This window comes from Crocuta crocuta, unplaced genomic scaffold (genome assembly GCF_008692635.1).
Source record: "Crocuta crocuta isolate KB4526 unplaced genomic scaffold, BGI_CrCroc_1.0 scaffold186, whole genome shotgun sequence".
Lineage (NCBI taxonomy): Eukaryota > Metazoa > Chordata > Mammalia > Carnivora > Hyaenidae > Crocuta > Crocuta crocuta.
The window spans coordinates 7,807,590-7,826,098 of NW_027551569.1; the positions used below are offsets into that span (position 1 = coordinate 7,807,590).

Here is an 18,509-nt window from a genome sequence, read left to right on the forward strand (position 1 = left end):
TGCATTAGGAGATCTTTATGTAGGTAGTGGTTAGTGCACTATAGTTAGAAAAGAGTGAAGAAATCAGGAAGAACCCCAAGTGATTCTATAACATTCTACAGCTCCAACAAAAGATACTGCAGCCTGAGAACATGGTCACAAGGTGTCATGGTATAATTGCCTCAAATTAGCCACAGAACCTTGCTAAAAAGGTATGTAGAGTATTGAGAAAATAACTTAAGAGGAATTAATATAGGGGCGCCTGGGTGGCTCAAGCAGTTAAGCATCTGACTCTTGATTTCGCCTCAGGTCATGATCTCCTGGTTTGAACATTACGTCAGGCTCTGCACTGACAGCACAGCACAGAGCCTGCTTGGGATTCTCCCCACCCCAACCTCCACTTGTGCTCTCTGTCTCAAAATAAATAAACTTTTTTTTTAAAAAGAGAAATTAATATAGATCTGATAAAGTCATGGGAAAATAGGATTACAAAGTAATAAGTATAATTTGATCGCAATGAGGGAAAAAAATTCAAAGGCTCTATAACAAAATGCTAACATCGGTTATCAAAAGGTGGTACAATTTTGGTTAATATTATGTCTTTTCCTTTGTGCTTTTTATATTTTCTAGATGTTTTAACATTATTTTTACAGTTAAAAAAAATTAAAGCAGATCTGTTAGGCCTCTAGTCAGTATAGCATTGACTGGCTAATTTTACAGGAGAAATACCAGATTTTATGATAGAATAAGTCTTATTGTGTTATTTAGTTTCTCCAAGAGACAGGCACATTATAAAAACTATACTGTAAAAAAAGTACTGTATGAGCACCTAGGTGGCTCAGTCAGTTGAGCATCCGACCTCAGCTCAGGTCATGATCTCACAGTTTGTAAGTTTGAGCCCCACATCAGACTCGCTGCTGTCAGCACAGAGCCTGCTTTGGATCCTCTGTCTCCCTCACGCACAGCCTTTCCCCTGCAAGCGCTCTCTATCTCAAAAATAAATAAACATTAAAAAAATACTATATTGTTCAGGGTTACTTTATTACTAGTCCCCCATAAACCAATAATCTTTTATGTTTGGCCTTGCCAAAGGGAGAATTCTATTAACCAAACCAACAAAGAAAAAGAAACAAAGATCACAGAAAACAAACACATTTTTTCTAGTTTTTATATTTAAAAAAGAAAGGAAAAAAAGACAAGAGAACTTACTCGCAATTAGCAAGTGTGGACAAAGATGCATCCATCTTCTCTATAGGGGGAATCTGAGCATAAAGCTTTATCTCTTTGGCTTCAGATGGCTTCTGACTGGTTTTCTCTTCCTACGATGAAAATTAATTTGGAAGAAAGTGATCCCTGATTGTAATACAGAACTATCAGTCCAGAATTTTGCTAGGCTTTTCAATGGTTATTTCAAAACAATTATTAGAGCTTTATAACTCTGTGCATTCATTTAATGAGATTTGCTAACTAACCCTGATCACCAGGCTTTTACATGGCTTATTCAGATAATTTATTGTTAGGTTCCAACTGAATGGAAAGGAGGAGGAAAGAAAATAACTTATATTTATGTAATATTTAAAGTCCTGTAAGAATCTATCAATGAACAAAAACAAAACACAACAAACACCATTTTTGGGGAAGAATTCCTTGTCCCTAATCACCCTTTTCTTAAATATCAGATTTAGATCTGGAAGATCAACTATTTGGCATCTCTTCTTGCTTTTACTATATACGGTTCAGTCTGACATAGAACCCCAAAATACTAAGAATTTTAGAAGATACCATCTTTACAACACAGCTGAGGTCAAAGCTACTTGCTCTATAATTATTTACTACTAAATTCTAACTTAGAAGAGTGCCCGCGTGGCTTGTAAGGTTGAGTGACCAACTCTGGATTTCAGCTCAGGTCGTGATCTCCCAGTTCATAAGGTTCTAGTCTGGAGTTGGGCTCTGTGCTGACAAGATCGGAGCCTGCTTGGGATTCTCTCTCCTCTCTCTCTGCCCCTCCCCAATTCACAAGCGGACATGTACTCTCTCTCTCAAAATAAATAAAATTAAAAAATTTTTTTTTAGTTTTTAAAAAGTTTATTTATTTTGAGAGAGACAGAGAGCAAGTGGGGGAGGGGCAAAGAGAGAGGGAGACAGAGGATCTGATACGGGCTCTGTGCTGACAGCAGAGAGCCCAGTGTAGGACTTGAACTCATAAACCATGAGATAATGAATCTGAGTCACCCAGGCACCCCTAAATAAACTTAAAAAAAAACCCAAAAACTTTAAAATAAATTCTACCACAGAGTTTAATTTCAGTACTATGTACACAATTTAAAATTTAATTATCAATATATGCTGCATAATAATATTTTCTAAGTACCTCAATACTTAAAGTCAGTTCTCTCCAACAAAACAGGAAGCTCCTAAGGTGCAGGGACCATTTCCTTTGCTTGCCTATGTTTTCTATAACATAGTGCAATACAAGACACACAGAGGCTTATTTTTAAAATCAAATCATAAGATATCAATAGTAGAAAATATACGATCAGTTGAATAAAAGATCAAATACACATCCACTTGGCACTTACTTTTGAGCCATAAGTAGGCCCTCAATAAATGTTAGGTTAATCAGTGAAGGAGTAGGCTTAATGTCTTCAAATAATCTTAAAGTCAAAGATTTATGGTCACAATATGATCTAGAAATAGAACCTACCCAAACCAAAAAAGCAGCCACTTATCATAAGTAAATAAAGTCCTAAAATCTGATTCAAAGAAAATCTAATCTAATAACAAGCCTATTCCCTATGTACTTTTTTTCTTTAACACAACAAATTTGGGTGCCTGGATGGCTCAGTTGGTTAGGTGTCCAACTCCTGATATCACCTCAGGTCTTGATCTCGGGGTCATGAGTTCAAGCCCTGCACTGGGCTCCATGCTGGGCACAGAGCCTACTTAAAATAACAAACAAACAAGCAAAACCCCAGATTTTTCGTTAACCAAACAGAAACAAATTTTTATTTTATTTATTTATTTAAATGTTTATTTATTTTGAGAAAGACAGAGAGAGAGAGAGTACGAGCAAGCGTGAAGAAGGTTCAGTGAGAGAAGAAGAAACAGAGTCCAATGCAGACTCTGAGCTTGTCAGCACAGAGCCCAATGTGGGGCTCAAACTCATAAACTGTGAGATTATGACCTGAGCTGAAAGCAAGAGATGATGCTTACCCAATTGAGTCACCCAGGCACCCCCAGAAATGTGGTTTTTAAATGCAGAGTACAAAGAAGCTTATAAGCACTAAACCAAGAATTCAAATCTGTTTTATTCTATCCACCCTATTTTCCCTAGACACCAAGTCTCCTGAAAGACTTTTTATTCAAAGCCCAGCTACAAAAGCAAAAGATGCAATATTATAAAAAAAACTATTGACAACATTGACAAAAAAGTTACACAGGGCATAGAAATTGAGGTGCCATCTCTATACTCTGTGGAAATTATATCTAAAATGCTGAATTACAACTGTTCAAACATCTATAATGCTGAATTACAACTGTCCAAAACTTTATTAGAATGCTATATTCAAAATATTTATAGTTTATATTTAATGCATGTTTTTTACAATGCAGTTTCCTTTCTAATGTTAGTATATGCTTTAGGATGTTTTCCAGCTTTATTGACGTGTAACATTGTGTAAGTCTAAGGTGATGATTTGATACATGCATATATTGCAAAATGATTAACATAGTAAGGTTAGCTAACACATCTATCACCTCACATAATTTTTTCTTTTAGTGCTGAGAACATTTAAGATCTACTCTCTTAGCAACTTTCAAGTATATAATACAATATTATTAACAATAGTCACCATGCGGTACGTTAGATGCCCAGAACTTGTCTTAACTAGAAGTTTGTACCCTTTAACCAACATCTCCCCAAGTTCCCCCCGCCAGCAGTCAGCTTTTCTATTTTTTGTTTCTGTGAGTTTAGTTTTTTTAGATTCCACATATGAGTGAGATCATAGAGTATGTGTCTTTCTCTGTCTGACTTATGTCACTTAGCATAATGCACTCAAGGTCCATCCATGTTGTCTTAAATGGCAGGATTTCCTTCTTTTTTGTGACTAATATTCCATTCTATATCTATATCTATATGTATAGATATATATATACACATTTTTTTATCCATTTATCCACTGATAGACATTTAGGATATTGATAACCATATAACCCATTGATTTTAATCAGATTTTCCCAATTTTACTAGTATTCACTTATACACAAGTGTAAGTGTGTTTGTATGTGTGTATTAAGGGGATGCAATTTTATTTATGTAGGTTCATATACCCATGACCACATCAAAATAGGTAAACAGCTCCAGTACCACAAAGATTCCTTGTATTGAATGATCAGATTTAAATAACTATCAAAAAACTCTCCTGCATGGTCTCTAGAAGAGGTAAAAATTCATATACTCACCCATCTGGCTAGAGCTTCTTTGATTGTTGTTGCTTTTGCCTTAAAAAAAAAAAAAAAGAAAAGAAACCAGAGTGTTTTTATTGGTATGATTTGTTGATTCAACTTTTATGCAGTAATTATTAGCCTTGGCATCTACTATTGAAAAGACTAACTTCCTTCTTTGAGACTTTATATGCAAACAAATAACATGTGTTTTAATTTCCCGAAGTCAGAATGATTTATTTAAATACCTCTCAGAGGGGTGCCTGGGTGGCTCAGCGTCTGACCTCAGTTAAGGTCATGATCTCATGGTTTGTGGGTTCAAGCCCTGCACTGGGCTCTATGCTAACAGCTCAGAGCCTGGGGCCTGCTTTGGATTCTATGTCTCCTTTTCTCTCTCTCTCTCAAAAATAAATAAATAAACATTAAAAAAAAATACCTCTCAGGGGGCACCTGGGTGGCTCAGTCGGTTAAGCATCTGACTTCGGCTCAGGTCATGATCTCACAGTTCGTGGGTTCGAGCCCCACATCGGGCTCTGTGCTGGCAGCTAGCTCAGAACCTGGAGCCTATTTCAGATTCTGTGTCTCCCTCTCTCTCTGACTCTCCCCTGCTCATGCTGTCTCTCTCTCAGAAATAAATAAAACATTAAAAAAAATTTTTTTAAATAAAATAAAATAAAAAATTTAAAAAAAAACCCTCTCAGATAAATTAAGGAAGTCATGGTATAATGCCCATATACTTCACTCCACTTGGTTCACAAAAAATATATGCCTTTTAACATTTGATATTAAAATATATCTTATTTCATTAATTCTAAGATTTGCTTCTTTTACATTTTAACATCTTTGAAATCTGGATTCATTTTACAACCAGGAACAATTTACAATTACTGTGGCCAGGTGACAGTGGAAAATATCTAGAAAAAGTGGAACCATTTTATTTCATATACTTATATTCCTTTTTATGTTTGCAGAGAAAGATATATGATAAAAACTTACATGCCCAAATACATGTAATTTAAAAAAATTTTTAATGTTTATTTATTCATCTTTGAGAGAGAGAGCACAACTAGGGGAGGGGCCAACCAAGAGAGGGAGACCCAGAATCCGAAGCAGGCTTCAGCCTCTGAGCTGTCGGCACAGAGCCAGATGGAGGGATCGAACTCACAAACTGTGAGATCATGACCTGAGCTGAAGTTGGACGCTCAATCAACTGAGCCATCCAGGTGCTCCCCAAATACATTTAAAAGAACTCTGTCAGTAAGTACAACATAAAAATTCTAAGTGAAAAGAAATTATCTGTCAGGATTTAATTACAATTTCTTATTTTTCTTTCTTAGAACATAAAATAATGCTGTACTTTATAATCAATAGTATCTTAGATTCAATTTAATATGACACAACTTTAAATGTAAGAAAAGGAAGACATCCTCTGAATTATTGCTCGAGCTCATTAAAAAAAAAAAAATCCTAAACAATAACAAAAGGAAAACTGTTAAAGTATAGTTGACCCTCAAACAATATAAGCATTAGGGACACCAACCTCTCTCCCGTGAACAGTCAAAGATCTTAGTATAACCTTTGACTCCCCCAAAACTTTACTAACAGCCTACTGTTGACCAGAAGCTTTACCAAAAACATTAACAGTGGATTAGCACATATTTTGTATGTCATATGTATTATATACTATATTTTGACACTAAAGCAAGCTAGAGAAAAGAAAATGTTATTAAGAAAATCATAAGGAAGAGAAAATACATTTATAGTACTAAAGTGTACTCAACTGAAAAAAATCTGCATAAGTGCAGTTCAAACCTGTGTTGCTCAACATGTATATGCTCACAATGGCATATACATGCCATTATGTCTAGAAAGTAAAGACATGGTAATAAATAGCCCTTGGGTTAGAGAGTAAACTATAAATTAAAGTAAAACAATAAAAGACAAAAATATTAAAATTTAAGGAATATAACACTTAAAAGGAGACTTAAAGCTTCAAAGAAATTTATTAAAAAAGAAGAGAAAACATTGAGGAGGGCAATTGTTGGGATAAGCACTGGGTATTGCATGTAAGTGATGAATCATGGGCCTCTACCCCAAAACCTAGAGCACACTGCACACACTGTATGTTACCCAATTTGACAATAAATTATATTTTAAAAATAAGAGAAAAATAAGAGACAGAGAACAAATAAGCTAAGCATTCAAGACAAGACGTTTGAGAAAGCACATCATTGCAAACACAAAGAAGGCTGAAAGAAATACAAAAGAAGTTGATGAAAACAGACCAGAGGAAAAAAGATTGACAAAACTAAGAGTTGGTTCCTAAATCTCTAGCAAGCCTAATTGAGAAAAAGACAGCTATATAACAAAAATACAGAATCGGAGGAAGTAATATAGATATCATAAAGATTTAAAAATAAAATATTGGGGCACTTGGGTGGCTCAAAGCAGGCTCTGTGCTGACGGTAGCGAGCCTGATATGAAGCTTTAGCCCACGAACCATGAGATCAGACCTGAGCCGAAATCAGAAGCTCAACTGACTGAGCCACCCAGGCGTCCCTTATTTATTTATCTTTTAATGTTTATTTATTTTGAGAGAGAGTATGTGAGTGGAGAAGGGGCAGAGAGGGAGGGAGAGAGAATCCCAAGCAGGCCCATGCTGTCAGCTTGGAGCCAGACTTGAGCTCCTCTGTCCCCCTCTCTCTACCCCTCCCCAGCTTGCGTTCTCTCAAAAATAAACAAACATTTTTAATAAACAAATAAATAAAGTAAAAATAAAATATTATAAGCAAATATATGGTAATAAGTTTGAAAACCTAGACAAAGAATGAGCTTTTATTAAAAAACACAAAAGTGCCAAACTGTCACAGGAAGTATCAGAAAACCTGAATAGGCCAAAAACTATTTTATTTTATTTTTTAATGTTTATTTTTGAAAGAGAGAGACAGAGCACGAGTGAGGGAGAGGCAGAGAGAGAGAGGGAGACACAGAATCTCAAGCAGGCTCCAGGCTCTGAGCTGTCAGCCCAGAGCCCGACTAGGGCTCAAACCCACGAACCATGGGATCATGACCTGAGTCAAAGTTGAATGCTTAACTGACTGAGCCACCGAGGCGCCCCTGGCCAATAACTATTTTTAAACGTTAAAAAGACAATCAGAGGGGCACCTGGGTGGCTCAGTCGGGTAAGTATCCGACTTCAGCTCAGATTGTGACCTCCCAGTTCAGGAGTTCAGGCCTTGCATCAGGCTCTGTAGTGACAGCTGAGAGCCTGGAGCCTGCTTCAGATTCTGTGTCTCCCTCTCTCTCTGCCCCTCCCCTGCTTGTGCTTTGTCACGCTCTCAAAAATAAATAAAAACATTAAAAAATGAAAAAAAAAGATAATCAGAGATTTACCTTCATTCTCTTCTCCTAAAGCTCCAAGCCTGGATAATTTTACAAGTAAATTCTGCCAAGTTTTCAAGAAACAGATATTCCCTGTTAAACAAGTTGCCTCAGAAACCAGAAAAAGAGGCAAAACTGCCAATTTATTTTATGAGGCTAGAATAACCTTGATGCCATAACCAGATAAGCAGCCTTCTTTACTTTTTAGTATATACTTAAAAATCCTATATACAACATTAGATCTCCAAAGCCAATGATGAATAGTAATCATGATCAAGAATAGCTAATACCAGGAACATAAGGAATGTTTAACAACAAAAAAGGCTTTATCTAAATAATTTACTAAGAGTTAAAGGGAAATTCACTATTTGATAAAAGCTACATACCAAAACCTATAGCAAATTCCATACTTAATGGAGAAATTCATTCATTTTAGCAAATATTTATTGTCTACTATGTACCAAACATTCTTTTACATGCTTAGGACATATCAAGAAACAAAACAAAGATCCTGCCTTCATGAAACTTATATCTATTGGCAGGAAACAGATGAAAAACAATATATTTCATAAATAAATAAATTATACAGTATATTAGAAAGTGACAATTACTAAGGAAAAAGAAAAAGCTGAACTTGGTAAGAGGTATCAGGATGTGTGTATGTGTGTATAGAGTATGTTTATTTTATTTTTTTAGAAGTTTATTTTTGAGAGAGAGAAAGAGAGAGAGGACATGGCAGAGGGGTAGAAAGAAAGGGAGAGAGAAGATCTAAAGCAAACTCCACACTGACAGCAGAGAGCCTGATGTGGGGCTTGAACTCACAAACTGAGAGATCATGACCTGAGCCAAAGTTGGCCACTTAACTAACCAAGGCCCTCAGGAGCCCCTAGAGTATATTTATTTTATTTTTTCTTCTTCTTTCTTTCTTTGTTAAAAATTTTTTAATGTTTTATTTTATTATTGAGACAGAGAGAAACAGAGCATGAGTAGGGAAAGGGCAGAGAGGGAGACACAGAATCCAAAACAGGCTCCAGGCTCTGAGCTGTTAGCACAGAGATGGATGCGGGGCTTGAACCCACGAACCGTGAGGTCGTGACCTGAGCCAAAGTCAGACACCTAACCAACTGAGCCACCCAGGCGCCCCAAGTATGTTTATTTTAAATAAGATGGTTAAGAAAGGCCACACTGGAAAGATAATGTTAAAAGTACTCTCAAAAAGTATATAATCAGAGGAGGGGGGCCAAGATGGCAGAGCAGCATGGAAGTTCTTTGCTTCTCTCATCCTTGAAATGCAACTAGATCAGCATCAAACCATTTTGCACACCTAGAAAACTGATCTGAGGATTGACACAGCAATCTGCCTAACCTGAGCCACGGAACTCGGCAGGTATGTGCCATGGAGAGGTAAACTGGGGGAGAGAGAAGCTGTGGAGGGTAAAGAGTGGTATTTGCAGAGAGGACAGAGAAGTGGGGGGGGGGGAAGAGTACAGGAAAAGCAATCCCCCTGAAAGTAGCTGGAGAGAAAGAGAAAGAGGGGAAGTACCCACAAGTGCCTAAACAAGTAAGGGAGAAAGGAGAGGGTTTCAATATCATTAGGATTCTATAAACAGGGTAGAGCAGCTTCAGAAATTCTGCAGCCCAATACTGGCGGTGCTCTGGTGGGAAGGGCAAATCCCCATGAGCAAGCAATAAGGTCCGATGGGTCTGTGGGCCACATGAGGAGAAGCAGTTCCCCTGCTACCCTGCTAGGAGGGCATTTGGTAGAGGCTATGGAGCCTCCCCACAGGCAAAGGTCCCAGTGGACCCCGGAGAACATGATTGGTATTGGAACAAAATGCTAGGAGGGGTGAAACCTGATGCAGAGCGTGTGTTGTGATTTACCATAATCCCTGAAACACTGCCACTACCCCATCAAGCGACCTTATTCTGGGGCAAGCTGTCATCTGGCCATTGCTCACCCAGAGGTTTGGAGCAGGTGCAAGTAGCAGGACCCTCAGAAGTGAGGGGTTTGGAAACACAGCCCCATATGAGATAAAATTCAGGAGGGAGGTGCTGCCTGACAGGCTGACGGCTTGGACATGGACAGTGTAGAAGCGAGGAATGGATGGAAGTCAGAAACAAAGAAGCGGTGCTTGATTGCCAGTAGGGTAGAATACAGAGTTCTGATGCTAGAGACTGGGAAGCTGGATGAGCCATTTTCAACTCTCCCGTGCATGCACACAAACACAGCACATGAGCCACACTGATCCACCCCCATAAGCTAAGCAGCGCCACCTAGTGGAAAACAGAGCCATTACACGAAGCCCAGTCCAACTGCACCAACCAAGCCCTAGAGGACCACCATAAGTCCACTGTACAGACTGTAAAGTGCTTCATAGTTTGACTTCTAGGGGAATCTGGACATACTTTCATTTGGAATTCATTCTGCTCGCTGGTCCATCTATTTGGGGTTTTTTGTTTGTTTTGTCTTTTCATTTTCTTATTCTTAGATACAGAAAGAGAAAAAACTTTATTTTTCTTTTCCATTTTTATATAAATTTTAAAATTTTTACTACTTTTTTTGCAATTTATTTTTTATTTTTATTAAAAATTTTTAATGTTTATTTACTTTTGAGAGAGAGACAGAGTGTGAGTGGGGGGGGCAGAGAGAGAGAGAGAGGGAGACATAGAATCTGAAGCAGGCTCCAGGCTCCACGCTGTCAACACAGAGCGGGGCTCAAACTCATGAACTGTGAGATCATGACCTGAGCTGAAGTTGGACGCTTAACTGACTGAGCCATCTAGGCATCCAATTGGCAATTTATTTTTTATTCTATTTTACCTTCTCCAATTCATTTTATTCTGTTTTATTGTATACCTTTTCTTAATGCTTAAATAATTTATTACTTTCTTTTTCTTTTTCTTTTCTTTCCTTTTTTTCTCTATTCAATCAAGCTTCTTTCAAGGATCTAGGATCTAGCATATCAAACATACCTACGATCTAGCTTCCTTTATTTGATTTTTTTGTGTTGTTTTTAATCTTTTTAATTTTAATTTTTTATTTTATTAATTCTTTTTCTTCCTCCAAAATGACAAAACAAATTAATTCACCTCAAAAGAAAGAATAGGAAGAAATAACATCCAGGGACTTAATCAACACAGATATAAGCAAGATGTCTGAACTAGAATTAGGAATCACGATAATAAGAATACTAGCCAGGGTTGAAAAAAGCATAGAATCCCTTTCTGCAGAGATAAAAGAAGCAAAATCTAGTCAGTACAAAATTAAAAACACTATAACGGAGATGCAATCTCAAATTCATGCCATGGCTACAAGGATGGATGAAGTAGAGCAGCAAATCAGCGATACAGATGACAAAATTATGGAGAATAATGAAGCAGAAAAAATAAGGGAAACTAAGGCAAAAGAGCACGATATAAGAATTAGAGAACTCAGTGACTCACTAAAAAGGAATGACATTCAAATCATAGGAATCTCATAAGATGAAGAGAGAGAAAAAGGGGTAGAAAGTTTGTGAGCAAATCATAGAAGAAAACTTTCCTAACCTGAGGAAAGATACATTCATCAAAATCCAAGAAGCACAGAGAACCCCCATTAGATTCAATGAAAATCGACCATCAACAAGGCATATAATAGTCACATTCACAAAATACACAGACAAGGAAAGAATTATGAAAGCAGAGAGAGGAAAAAATTCCTTAAGCTATAAGAGAAGACAGATCAGGTTCATAGCAGACCTATTTATTCACAGAAACTTTGCAGGCCAGAAAGGAGTGGCAGGATATATTCAGCATGTTCATTGGAAAAATATGCAGCCAAGAATTCTTTATCCATCAAGGCTGTCATTCAAAACAGAAGGAGAAATAAAGAGTATCCCAGACAAAAACTAAAGGAGTTTGTGACCACTAAACTGGCTCTGCAAGAAATTTTAAGCGGGACTCTCTGAGAGGAGAAAAGACAAAACAAAACAAAAAAGACCAAAAGCAACAAAGACTTTTGAGAACTTCAGAGACCACCACCAAAAACTCCAAGTCCACAGGCAACACAATGGCAATAAATTAATATCCTTTAGTACTCATTCTAAATGTCAATGGTCTAAATGCTCCAATCAAAAGACATAGGGTAACAGAATGCATAAGAAAACAAGAGCTATCTATATGCTGTTTATAAGAGATCCATTTTAGACCTAAAGACACCTTCAGACTGAGAGTAAGGGGATGGAGAACCATCTATCATGCTAATGGTCATCAAAAGAAAGCCAGAGTAGCCATATTTATATCAGACAATCTAGATTTTATTTTATTTTATTGTTAACGTTTATTTATTTTGGAGAGACAGAGAGAGACAGAGCAGGTGAGGGGCAGAGAGAGAGGGAAATACAGAATCCAAAGCAGGCTCTAGTCTCTGAGCTGTCAGCAAAGAGCCCGATGCGGGGCTCGAACCCATGAACTGCAAGATTGTGACCTGAGCTGAAGTTGGATGCTTAACCAACTGAGCCACCCAGGCATCCCTGGACAATCTAGATTTTAAAATAAAGACTATAACAAGAGATGAAGAAGGGCATTATATCATAATTAAGAAGTCTATCCATCAAGATCTAACAATTGTGAACATTTATGGCCCCAACGTGAAAAGCACCCAAATATATAAATCAATTAATCACAAACATAAAGAAACTCATTGATAATAATACCATAATAGTAGGGGACTTCAACTATCCCACTTACAGCAATGGACAGATCATCTAAACAGAAAATCAACAAGGAAACAATAGCTTTGAATGACACACTGCACCAGATGGACTTAACAGATATATGCTGAACATTTCATCCTAAAGCAGCAGAATACACATTCTTCTCAAATGCACATGGTACATTCTCCAGAATGAGTCACAAATCAGTCCTCAATGGGTTCAAAATGATCGAGATCATACCATGCATATTTGCAGACCACAACACTATGAAACTTGAAATCAACCACAAGAAAAAATTTGGAAAGATAACGAATACTTAGAGATTAAAGAACATCCTACTAAAGAATGAATGGGTTAAAAAAAAAAAAGTTAAAGAGGAAATTTAAAGTACATGGAAGACAATGAAAATGGTAACACAACAGCCCAAAACCTCTGAGATCCAGCAAAGGCAGTCATAAAAGGGAAGTATATAGCTATATAGGCCTTTCTTAAGAAGGAAGAAAGGCCTCAGATACACAAAATAACCTTACACCTTAAAGAGCTGGAAAAAGAACAGCAAATAAAATTCAAAACCAGCAGAAGATGGGAAATAATAAAGATTAGAATGGAAATCAATGCTATTGAAGAAAACACAACAAAACACAACAAAACAAAATAAAACAGAACAGTACAACAGATTAATGAAACCAGGAGCTGGTTCTTTGAAAGAATTAATAAAATTGATAAACCCCTAGTCAGTTTGAACAAAAAGAAAAAGGAAAGGACCCAAATAAATAAAATCAAAAATGAAAGAGGAGAGATCACAACCAACACTGAAGAAATACAAACAATAAATAGAAAATATTATGAGCAATTATATGGTAATAAATAGGGCAATCTGGGAGAAATGGACAAATTCCTAGAAACATATAAACTACCGACACTGAAACAGGAAGAAAAAGAGAATTTTAACAGACCCATAATGAGTAAAGAAATTGAATTAGTAATCAAAAACCTCCCAAAAAACAAGAGTCCAGGGCTGGATGGCTTTCCAGGGGAATTCTACCAAACATTTAAAGAAGAGTTAACTCCTATTCTTTTGAAGTTGTTCCATAAAATAGAAATAGAAGGAAAACTTCCAAACTCATACTCTGAGGCCAGCATTATCTGGATTCCAAAACCAGACAAAGATCCCACTAAAAAGGAAAACTATAGACCACTTTCCCTGATGAACATGGATGCAAAAATTTTCAACAAGATATTAGCCAACTGGATCCAACGATACTTTAAAAGAATTATTCTACCATGATCAAGTGGGATTTATATCTCGGATGCAGGGCTGGTTCAATATCTGCAAATAAATCAGTGTGATATATCACATTAATAAAAGAAACCACATGATCCTCTCAATAGACCCAGAGAAAGCATTTGACAAAATACAGCATCCTTTCTTGATAGAAACCCTTAAGAAAGTAAGGACAGAAGGATCATACCTCAAGATCATAAAGGCCATATACAAAAGACTCACTGCTAATATGATCCTCAATGGGGAAAAACTGAGAGCTTTCCCCTCAAGGTCAGGAACACGACAGGGATGTCCATTATCACCTCTGTTATTCAACACAGTACTGGAAGTCTTAGCCTCAGCAATCAGACAACACAAAGAAGTAAAAGCATCCAAATTGGCAAGGAGAAGTCAAACTTTGACTCTTCGCAGATGATATGATATTCTATACGGAAAACCCAAAAGATTCCACCAAAAAACTGCTAAAACTGATTCATGAATTCAGCAAAGTTGCAGGATATAAAATCAATGCACAGAAATCAGTTGCATTTCTATACACCAATAATGAAGCAGCAGAAAGGGAAGTCAAGGAATCAATCCCATTTACAATTGCACCAAGAACCATAAAATACCTGGCTTTTTTCACTGTAGGGCTCAGTGTTGGCAGTGCAGAGCCTGCTTGGAATTCTCTCTCTCTCTCTCTCTCTCTCTCTCTCAATCTCTCTCTCTCTCTCTGTGCCTCCCCTGCTCACACTCCTATGCTCTCTATCAAAATAAATAAACAAACTTAAAAAATAATTTTTAAAAAGCATTCTCAAAAAAATTCTTAATAAAATAAAAGCATTCTCTTTTAAGGGGCACCTGGATGGCTCAATTTGTAGTATGTGAGACTCTCAATCTTGTAGTTTTGAGTTTGAGCACCACACTTGAGTATAAAGATTACTTAAAAATAAGATATTTTAGGGGCGCCTGGGTGGCTTAGTTGGTTAAGGTCCGACTTTCGCTTAGGTCATGATCTCGCGGTTCGTGGGTTCGAGCCCCGTGTCGGGCTCTGTGCTGACTGCCAGCTCAGAGCCTGGAACCTGTTTCAGTCTGTGACTCCCTCTCTCTCTGACCCTCCCCTGCTCACGCTGTCTCTCTCTCTCTCTCTCCTAGAAATAAATAAAACATTTAAAAAAAATAAGATATTTTAGGGGCACCTTGATAGCTCAGTCAGTTAAGCATCCAACTCTTGATTTCAGCTCAGGTCATGATCTCACATATCATGAGCCCTGCGTTGGGCTCTACACTGGCATCATGGGGCTTACTTGGGATTCTCTTCTCTCTCTCCTTCTATCTTAGCCTCTTCCTCACTCACGCTCTTTCTCTGTGCTCTTATTCTAGAATAAATTGACAAATATTAGAACAAATGGAGTTCAGCAAGTGAAGAACACCCTTGAGAAAGTTAACAGAAAAGTTGGGAGAAGGTATTTTCAACATTAAACCAACAAAAGACTAATATCTAGAATGTAGAAGAAACTCCTAAAATTCAAAACAAAAAGGAAAATTGTAAAAATTTCACAAAAAATATAAAGAGAATTCACAGAAATTGAAATCCAAATCAATAACAATATCGTGAGGTATTCAAACTCACTGAAAATCAGAGAAATGCAAAGTAAAATAATGGGATACTAAAATACATCCTCAGCTTGGCAAAAGTTAGAAATTTGATGAGAAAGTAGAACTCTTCATGCATTACTGAAGGAAGTAAAAACTAGCAGAGCCAGGGGTGCCTGGCTGCATTAGTCAGCAAAGCATGCAACTCTCAGTCTCAGAGTGTGAGTTCAAGATCCACGTTGGTTGTAGATCTTACTTAAAAAAACAAAACAAACTAGCAGAGCCATTATGGAAAGTAATCTGACAATGTCTAGGGAAATTAAGTATGCATAGGCCCTCTGACTCTGAAATCCCACTCCTAGGTACATTTCCCAGAGAAATCCTTGTATAGGCCCATGAAAAATCACAATCTAGTTGTCTACAAGTTGGTTTACAAGGTCACTAGTTCCTCTACAGATTGCAGGAATCAAAAACAGAAATGCCTACAGGACAAATGGATAATGGATAAATGGGTAAAATTGGCCATATAAAGAGGTTAACCTCTACTCTGGCTCTAGAAAACAAGTGGCAAGTGGGACTTGGGGCTTGATTTACCCTAATATCAAATTTCTTCAAATATTAAAACTCCATTATTGAAAATATCACCCTAGGTGTGCTTGGGTGGCTGATCTGGTTAAGTGTCCGACTCTTGACTTTGATTTTATGGTTAGTGAGATTGAGCCCTGTGCCAGGCTCTGTGCTAACAGCACAGCTACCCCCAACGGGGATCTTGAACTCACACCCTAAGATTGAGAGTTGCATGTTTTGCTGACTAATGCAGCCAGACACCCCTGGCTCTGCTAGTTTTTACTTCCTTTAGTAATGCATGAAGAGTTCTACTTTCTTTCAGGCTGATAGCGCAGAGCCTGCTTGGAATTCTCTCTCTCCCTCTCTCTCTCCGCCCCTCCCCTGCTTGCTCACTCTCTCAAAATAAATAGACATTTTTTAAAAAACCATCCTTATTCTGGGGCACCTGGGTGGCTCAGTCGGTTAAGCGTCTAACTCCAGCTCAGGTCATGATATGGTTGGTGAGTTCGAGCCCCACATGGGGCTCTGTGCTGACAGCTCAAGGCCTGTCTCTGTCTTTGTTCCTTTCCACCTGTGCTCTGTCTCTCAAAAGTAAATAAACATTAAAAAATGTTTTTACATTTTATTTTATGTACCAGTAAGAGAGAAAAGATGTTGCCGAGGCACCTGGGTGGTTCAGTCAGGTGACTCAGTTGGATGAGTGACAGGCTCTTGATTTTGGCTCAGATCATGATCCCAGGGTAGCGGGATCAAGCCCCAAGTTGGGCTCCATGCTGAGCATGGAGCCTGCTTAAGATTCTCTCTCTCTCCCTCTGCCTCTTTCCCCCACTCTCTCTGTATAAATGAATAAATTAAACAAACAACGATGTTGCGTATTTTAGTAATATAAAAATGGGTGTAAAAATACATCTGATGGTGAAATATGGTATTTCTGATTTTTCAGAGAGGCCATGAATCTGAGTTTTGATGTGAAATATGGTCATTTAAAGACATTGGAAGCTAATGTTTTTTAATTAAAAAACCACGTGGGCCTGATTTCTGGAGGACTCTAGAACTACCAGTTCCCAGTCTCAGCTAGCTTCATGTAACTACTGGTTCTGATTTTCTATTTGAAGATTTTCAATAATTCTCATGGTACATGCTTTCAGAATTATTTAGAGCTGATTATTTCTTCACCTGAATATAAACCTAGGTTCCAGGAGCGCCCGAGTGGCCCAGTCCTTAAGTGTCAGACTTCAGCTCAGGTCATGATCTTGTGGTTTGTGAGCTTGAGCCCCACATCCAACTCTGTGCTGGTGGTGTGGAGCCTGCTTGGGATCCTCTCTCTTACTCTCTCTCAAAATAAATAAATTTAAAACAAAATAAAACAAAAATCTAGGTTCCAGAACTTTTTACTTTCTTTGGCAGTGGTTTTCAGCTACACGCCTGTGGAATAAAGTAAGGAAAGCATGGAGAAAACTACTTTTAAAAGAGTAGTATTTAATTTGGTGGTTGAGGGCAGGCATGAATTCGTTATCATTTCAATTCCCTGGGTTCAATTTCTGCCCACTTAAATAGCACTGGAACTACAAAAAGAAGACAACTAATTAAGGATGCCTGGGTGGCTCAGTCTAAGCATCAGACTTCAGCTCAGGTTGCTCAGGTCATGATCTCACAGTTTCGTGAGTTCCAGCCCTGTGATGGGCTCTGGGCCGACAGCATAGAGCTTGGAGCTGGCTTGGAGTTCTGTGTCTCCTTCTCTCTCTGCCCCTCCCCTGCCCCTGTTCACACTCTGTGTGTGTGTGTGTGTGTGTGTGTGTGTGTGTTTCAAAAATAAACAAACATTAAAAATAAAAAAGAAGACAACCAATTATACTTATTCTTCATAAACATCTCCATCTGGCAAGACAATCACATACGTTGCTAAACAGCTCTGACTGGGTCTGTAACGAACCAACAACATTCCAAACTACTAGCTGGAACTTCCAAATGAAGCAAAATAGTGCATACTTCAAGTAGGAGTTGAGAAGCATCAGTAGGCAAAAGCACTCCTTCTTGATTGGATAGACCACTGATAGATTTCAAATCCAAGGTAGCGATATTTCTCAAAATGTGAGGGGGCAACTCTCCAATGTTGGGATCACTTGAGGTGCATTGTTAAAATGCACATTTCTGAACCCCATCATATTAAAAATTCATAATCTACATTCCAACAAGCTCAATCTTAGGCCGACTATACTTATGCATACTTAAATTTGAAAAACACTATCCTAATGTATTCTATCAGAGTGGGGTTTACAATGCTACCTGATAACTGCACTTACGGTCATTCAGAGGGCAACTTGGGAACATCACAGGTTCGAATACTGCTGCACTCGGTGTTACACACATTCCTCTCATAACTAGCTCCCCGCGCCCCATCTCGCCAGAGGGAAAATTCTTCTATGTACAGAAATACCCTTATTCACTCTCTGCCTTCCATCACCTTTCCCCCCTCTCATCCGTTCTTTTTCGAGCATTTCCTGCTCTTTGCCCTCCTCTTCTGAGTCCGACCATATTAACCCAACCTCCATTGCGCCCCAGGCCGCCCTCGCCCCAGACCACCC

General features: G+C 38.0%; 1 protein-coding gene across 1 annotated transcript in view; it reads right to left on the reverse strand.

Annotated features, from left to right (window-relative positions):
- DNAL1 (dynein axonemal light chain 1) overlaps positions 1-18,509 on the reverse strand; it is a 50,847-nt gene that overhangs the window by 32,086 nt on the left and 252 nt on the right. The window contains exons 2-3 of the mRNA XM_077750715.1: positions 4,441-4,479; positions 1,189-1,298 (exon numbers count right to left, since the gene is read on the reverse strand). Coding sequence (XP_077606841.1) covers positions 1,189-1,298; positions 4,441-4,479 — 149 coding nt within the window. The remainder of the gene's footprint in view (positions 1-1,188; positions 1,299-4,440; positions 4,480-18,509) is intronic.